Below are 7,468 nucleotides of genomic sequence, written 5' to 3'. Positions count from 1 at the left end.
TCTAATGTGGGATTATTTGACTGCATTGCTGTTGGGAGAACTTGGCTTTCAGGACCATGGACAGAACCTTTCATGCCTTTTTTTTTTTTTTTTTTTTTTTTTTTTTTGCCTGTAAACATTTCAGCTTCTGGCTAAAAAAAAATAAATGACAATAGAGAAACTCCTATGTCAAAGGATTTCAGAATAAGCAACAGAAAATCTGGAGCCACCAGGTGCCGACTTGAAGCTTATAGACCCTATTGCCACTGAAAAAGAAGTGCTGGATTTTTAGTACTTCTAAAACAGCTATACACTAACTGTGTAACTGTAATGCAAATGTATTTATTTTGCTTTCAACTAATGGACCTGGAAAAGTTCTTTGAAGGAATATAGAGGTGTTTGGAGATAACTAAAATATTTTGTTAATGATTTCCACCAACTTATTTATTTCTATTTTTCATTTCATGTCTCTACTAGATGGGGTCCTGCTGGAAACTCCCAGTCAATTTCATGTTTGTTCTATGCTTATAGAAAAATCAAAAGATAAAGATGATAAGACTCCATAGGCCTTATCGAGATAGATAGATAGAGACACAGAGAGACAGAGACACACGGAGAGCGACAGAGAGGGAGAAGGAGAGCAAACCACCCACTGCAGAAGTCACCAAGGCAGAATCACTATGGACAGGGGAAACGAAAGCCAAACTGTTTCTTTTTAAAGTGTCTTACTTGGCTCGGACACACCAGGCAAATGTCGCTTGGGTTCTTGGAGCAAATGCTGACGGGAGGACTGAAAAGGGAGAATGACTGGGCAGAATATTTAAAAAGAGCTCAGCATCTAGCAGAGCAGAGCACACAGCAAGGTAATAAAGACTGGGAGGGGGCAAGGTGGATTCAGGACCCCTCCCTCTACTCCAAAGCCAGGCTGAAGTGAAGCAGCTATAACCAGTGGCTATTGCCAGATGCTATGAAGAAAGAGTAGAGACCGACCCCCCCCCCCCCCTTCACGAGCCCTAGCGCTGTCCCTCTCCTCCATTAGTTCTTGGTCAGGATTAACAAGGGAAGGGCTCCTGAATGCTCAGCCAGACTTGAAGATGCCAGCCTTGCCACCAAGCCCGAGTACCTGCCTCCTCGCTCCACTCCTCACTGAACCACAGAAGGCGCTCCATAATTTATTTTGTCTGCAGCATCTCAAGGTCCCTGCAGCAACAGCCGCACTGCTCCCTTCTGGGCAGTCAGCTCTGCAGTCAAAGGCATTACCAAGCAGCCCTGACACACACACACACACACACACACACACACACACACACACACACACGGTCTTAAAATCTCTAAGAACGACCTGTAACTCCCGAGGAAAGATGCTAGAAGATTGGAAGTCAACAATGGCCAGAGTGGTGGTGCAGAACCTCTACAAAAGATTGTAAAATAATACAAGTTACGTGGAGCTAGCTTGGGGAAAAAAATTTGCAGCTCGTCATCTATATGCAAATAATAGGAAGCAAGAAAAGTTATGGCTTATCCAAGACCTCTCTTTCTCTCTGTTCCTGTTCCTTCTCCTTAAGTCCTCTTGATCTCTGATTTAAAAAGGGGGGGGGGATGAAGGCTTCAGAGAACCATCTGAATTGTACTTAATCCTATATGTTACCATACAAGTTTCAGGCAGCCTGGTGACTTTAGGTTTAAAAACTTAGAATGTGCAGGCATGGGCGGCTTCTAATTTGGCTTTGACTTAATAGATTTAAAGCCACCAGCAACCCCGCAGAAGTCCTCTGCTTCAGTCCATTCCTCGTCCACGAATCAGAATCACAGTAAGTGTAAATGAGAAAGGAGTCTGCAGAACAAACGTCACCTCACCCTCCTTTCGGTCTCCAGGGGCGACCGGGCACAACCCCCAAAAACTTCACTTTTCTGTTTGAAAACCGTTACCCATACCCTTCACTGAACCAGTTAAAGGAGCCAGTACGCCAGTGGTATGCTGAACAAATTGAACAAAACGCCAATTGCTGGCTTCAAAACGGTTTTACTTCCTACAAATCTCTGCGGTATCTTTTCGAAACTGCGGGAACCCACAACGCGAGTCTGAAAATGCCGCACCCACGTGCGTTTGGCGTGCCCACTCTGGTCTCTGGGTGCTTCCCGAAGGAAGCCATAGATTCCCTGGTGAATTTCAGCCAGCTATTTATTTTTATTCCGTCTCCACGCTGAGTTCTTTTCCGGGGGAGACCACACCCAGAGCTGGCAGCTCTTTGCAGTAGTTTCCCCATCCCCTGGCCCTTCTCTCTTTCTCATAAAAAAAGAAAAGGAAAAAAAAAAAAAAAACAGCCACCTGCCTGGCTTGTCGAAACCATCAGGTTGGGGTACCACACAGGTGTAAAATAGGGGGAAGGGGTTTTTGATGCGATAAAAGTTGAAATAGCTCATTGAGCATACAGGCACCCTGAGGTTCTGGCGCTGCAGAGCGTGTCTTTGCCTTGCTAGTCTTTCTTTGCCTGGTTAGTTTCAAACCCCTCCGAAGCATTCCAGACTTCGTTTCCCACAAAGAAAGAAGAAATTCTATGAAAGGTACCAGACAAATTAACCGCTTCCTGTAAAGGTTTTAAAATGTTAAAATGAACACTTGCTGTCCTGAGGTTTCAAGGGTGTGTTGAGGGGCATGTCCCCGAAGGACTGAGAAGCAGAATGATAAGACAAAATGAATAAATAAAAGTAGGCAGGAGAAAGGGAGGGGGAATTTAAGAAAATGTCAGAAAATAGCCACAAAGACATGCAAAACTTTCCTGCAGGGATGGCGCATGGATGGCTACAGTAAGCTATTGTCAGTAACTTAACCGCCCCGGATTCACAACTCGGCTACGTAAACAGGAAGCAGGATGCTTAAAAGGGTCTCTAATGGAGAAAGGGCGAGCTGGGGGTGGGGTGGGGTCAGGGTGTCTTTGAGACTTTGGAGGTTAAAAATTGATGTGTCAGTAGGGAGCAAGAACCTTTTCTTAGGAACTTTTAAAGATCAGAGTGATGAGGGCTTTAGATATTAATAGGCAGGATGGGCCGGGGGAGTGGGAAAGGAAAAGGAATGAGTCGGGAGGTTCTGGGGGTCTCAGAGAAAGTAGAGGGCCTTGGAGCAAAGCTGCCAGGCAGGAGCCGCACCTCGCCAGCCGCCTGTCGCTCGACCCCGCCTTCGCTTTTGCGCAGAATCCTCCCCTTGGCTGCTGCAGCGCGCTGCCCCCACTGGCCTGCGCACCGCGATTGATCGCAGTCTGCGTCAGAGTCCTGGAGTATAAATAGAGGTGTCAGGACCGGACCGAGCCGCACACAGCCATCCATTCTCCCATTTCCCTCTTCTTCCCCGTTTTTTCTCTAGGACCTGCACCTCCGCCCCGGGCCTGAGGGGCACACCGGCCGCCACCATGAGTTCGTTCGGCTACGACCCGTACTTTTCAACCTCCTACAAGAGGCGCTACGTGGAGACGCCCCGGGTGCACATCTCCAGCGTGCGCAGCGGCTACAGCACTGCGCGTTCCGCGTACTCCAGCTACTCCGCGCCGGTCTCTTCCTCTCTGTCCGTGCGCCGCAGCTACTCGTCCAGCTCGGGCTCTTTGATGCCCAGCTTGGAGAATCTCGACCTGAGTCAGGTAGCCGCCATCAGCAACGATCTCAAGTCGATCCGCACGCAGGAGAAGGCCCAGCTCCAGGACCTCAACGATCGCTTCGCCAGCTTCATTGAGCGCGTGCACGAGCTGGAGCAGCAGAACAAGGTCCTGGAAGCCGAGCTGTTGGTGCTGCGCCAGAAACACTCGGAGCCGTCCCGCTTCCGCGCCCTGTACGAGCAGGAGATCCGTGATCTGCGGCTGGCGGCGGAAGACGCCACCAACGAGAAGCAGGCGCTGCAGGGCGAGCGCGAGGGGCTGGAGGAAACTCTGCGCAACCTGCAGGCGCGCTACGAAGAGGAGGTGCTGAGCCGCGAGGACGCCGAGGGCCGGCTGATGGAGGCCCGCAAAGGCGCCGATGAGGCCGCGCTCGCCCGCGCCGAGCTGGAGAAGCGCATCGACAGCCTGATGGACGAGATCGCCTTCCTGAAGAAGGTGCACGAGGAGGAGATCGCCGAGCTGCAGGCTCAGATCCAGTATGCTCAGATCTCCGTGGAGATGGACGTGTCCTCCAAGCCCGACCTCTCCGCCGCCCTCAAGGACATCCGCGCTCAGTATGAGAAGCTGGCCGCCAAGAACATGCAGAATGCCGAAGAGTGGTTCAAGAGCCGCTTCACGGTGCTGACCGAGAGCGCCGCCAAGAACACAGATGCTGTGCGCGCTGCCAAGGACGAGGTGTCCGAAAGCCGCCGCCTGCTCAAGGCTAAGACCCTGGAGATCGAAGCGTGCCGGGGTATGAACGAAGCTCTGGAGAAGCAGCTGCAGGAGTTGGAGGACAAGCAGAACGCAGACATCAGTGCCATGCAGGTATGGCACGGGTCCAAGCCCAGCGGGGGCAGGGAGACTGCGGAGTCAAGGTGGAGGGTGCACCCAGAGAGTGAACGCTAGGGGGTCCTCGAGCACGGAGCTACTATCAAAGGGCTTAGCTTCCCGGAGGTTGTGGGAAGGGTGGGGCACCTGGAGGGGGCGGGGCGCCACTGCTGCCTGTTGTGTTGAATTGGTGTTCTTTGGGAGTGGGTTGGGAGGAAGGGGCGGAGGGAGTTGGAATTGGGCGTGGCCACTAGTCTGATGCTTTCTCTGCGCTGTCTCTATTCCAAGTAACCCTTGGCACTTCCTGGATCTCCTAGTTAACAAATATGGCTACTAACTCTCACTAGTTCTGACCCATCCAGCCTTGAAATAGTTATGTTTTTAACAGGGAGAAAAGAATACAGCCAGAATATTTTAGGCTAATTAATCACTGCAACTATTTATTTATTTATTTATTTATTCATTCATTCATTCATTCATTTATTTTTAAGTTCTCATCTTTGGGGGAACAGAATTAAGAGTTGTGGAAAGCATCTTAGCAAATCACTATTTCCTTCCTCAAATGTGACCTGGCTAAAAGATAGAACAATAGTACCACAAAGGTTTTGTCTTTTCTCTTTTTCTTTTCTTTTTTTTCTAATTCTTTTAAATCAATTTGGTAATCTTTAAAGACATTTTACCATAACTAATTGACTAAAGAAAATTTAAGAAGTTGCTTACGTCAGTCCACCCCGCCCCCCCCCTTCTCATGCTTCTTCACTAGATTGGACATTTTAGGTCAAAAAAGGGGAGATTTTTATTGAAGGTGCACACTTTGGAGTTAACTGAAGCTAGTCTTTAGCACCGATATTACAGTAAAACAGAAGCAGTAGAGATTTGTGCTTTGAGATTTTAAAGCAGTCTTCCCACAGGACACAATCAACAAGTTAGAGAACGAGCTGAGAAGCACGAAGAGCGAGATGGCGAGGTACCTGAAGGAGTACCAGGACCTCCTCAACGTGAAGATGGCCTTGGACATTGAGATTGCAGCTTACAGGTAAAACCGGATATGCAGGCAGTGTGGGCATGGCACCTCGGGAGAACTCAGACAGCCAGAGTCCGGGCAGAGTTATGTTGGATCACAAGTGTTCTAGAAGAGTCCTACTTTGGGGTTCCTCCAAGAAGGTACACATGTGTAAGGAATTAACCCTTAGCACTTACACTTTAAATCTAATAGGGGTACACAGAAGGTTTTCTGGGGGCAGGGTCTCTCGTGCAGTCCCTATTAAATCTTAATTATGCTTAACCATGTTTATATTGTGTTCACTTTTGAGGTCAGAAGCAGGAGAAAGTGATGAATGGTAGGCTTAGAACAAGTCATGAACACATGTTCAGGAGGGGTCTAACGGTACCTTTCACCTGCCTCCCCCCCTCCCCTAGGAAACTCTTGGAAGGCGAAGAGACCAGGCTCAGTTTCACCAGCGTGGGCAGCCTAACCAGTGGCTACTCTCAGAGCTCGCAGATCTTTGGCCGCTCCGCCTACAGTGGCTTACAGAGCAGCTCCTACTTGATGTCGGCTCGCTCGTTCCCAGCCTACTACACCAGCCACGTCCAGGAAGAGCAGACAGAGGTGGAGGAGACCATTGAGGCTACCAAAGCTGAGGAGGCCAAAGATGAACCCCCTTCTGAGGGAGAAGCAGAAGAGGAGGAGAAGGAGAAGGAGGAAGGAGAGGAAGAAGAAGGTGCTGAGGAGGAGGAAGGTATGCAAAGACAAAAACCATCAGAGTCCCTAGTGCAAACTGACTGTGGGTATCCCTTGGGAGATGGGTGAGCTTTGGGGCCTTGCTTACTCCCTAGGGAATTCTGTGTAGGATTTGCACCATACACAATACACATGTGATGAGGACACACACGTTTAAAAAGCATCTATGATAAATTGCAGAAGGTTCATATTTTATTACATTTATTTAACACGGTGGTTTGGTACCCAAAAGAAAATTTCGTGCTGGCCAGAACTGGTTGTGCCCTAAAGAACATGAGTGCCAGACACATGGAAGTAATCTCCTTTTGTTTAAATATGTGTCTCCTGCCAAATTGTTCACTGCAAGCACTGCCTGTGACGTGTCCTTTGGGAGAGTGGGGTCGAAAGGTTTATAGGCTTATAGACGCGCTCTGATGACAGTGTTTAGTAACCCAGTGAGTTTCTGGGCAAATGTTCTGCCTGAAGTTAACCCAGATTTGGATGTTATGTTTTCTTCTTATGTTCAAGCTGCCAAGGATGAGTCTGAAGACGCGAAAGAAGAAGAAGAAGGTGGCGAGGGTGAAGAGGAAGACACCAAAGAATCTGAAGAAGAGGAGAAGAAAGACGGAGGTGCTGGGGAGGAGCAAGCAGCTAAGAAGAAAGATTGAGCCCTGTTCCCAGCTATTCCAGGAAAAAAATTCTCCCCAATCAGGTCAACCTCATCACCAACCAACCAGTTGAGTTCCAGATCCTATACAAATTAAGAAGCCCATATATGTATAACTCTGAGATGACTTAGGTTGGACATTCAATGTTGTGCTATGAATTTTCTCCGTATGCAGAGTATCTGTTTGCTTGCAGAGTGGCTTTTCTGGCTTGCTGCCAGCCTGTGCATGGTCCATGCTTATGAGTTCAGGATCTATGGCAATGTGAATCACACAGATGTTTACAATAATAAAAAACCACTCACACACAACATGAATAAATGAATTCACTAATGTTCATGTGCAACTTCATGGAAAAAATAGTCATTTAAAACTTCGGTGGTTAGAAATCAAAGACCTCGAGTTATGTGCAATAAATAGTAAATAAAGTTACACTGAATGATATATATATAAATATTGCTGTGTTTTTTTTAACTTAATTAAAATACCTTACAGAAGGCACCAATGCAAAGTCCATACAAGTAGACTACTGACCTCCAATTTTTTTTTTATAAATTGCAAATTTTAACAAATGTAGTACATAGTTGGACATTCTGAGGGATAGAGAAATAGGTCAAGACTAGAAAATATTTTCCCCCAAACTTTGC

The 7,468-nt window shown here is 47.9% G+C and overlaps 1 protein-coding gene across 1 annotated transcript; it reads left to right on the top strand.

Annotated features, from left to right (window-relative positions):
• The first annotated feature begins 3,380 nt into the window (after positions 1–3,380).
• Nefl (neurofilament light chain) lies at positions 3,381–6,915 on the top strand. The gene is made up of 4 exons (XM_050121880.1): positions 3,381–4,433; positions 5,348–5,472; positions 5,856–6,175; positions 6,685–6,915. The coding sequence occupies exons 1-4, from the start codon at positions 3,387–3,389 to the stop codon at positions 6,822–6,824; spliced, it is 1,632 nt and encodes a 543-aa protein (XP_049977837.1). The 5' UTR covers positions 3,381–3,386; the 3' UTR covers positions 6,825–6,915.
• Positions 6,916–7,468: the final 553 nt, after the last annotated feature.

Source organism: Alexandromys fortis, unplaced genomic scaffold (genome assembly GCF_014885135.2).
Source record: "Alexandromys fortis isolate MF-2015 unplaced genomic scaffold, M_Fortis_MF-2015_v1.1 scaffold_203, whole genome shotgun sequence".
Classification (NCBI taxonomy): Eukaryota; Metazoa; Chordata; class Mammalia; order Rodentia; family Cricetidae; genus Alexandromys; species Alexandromys fortis.
This window is presented reverse-complemented; position numbering and strand designations above follow the sequence as displayed.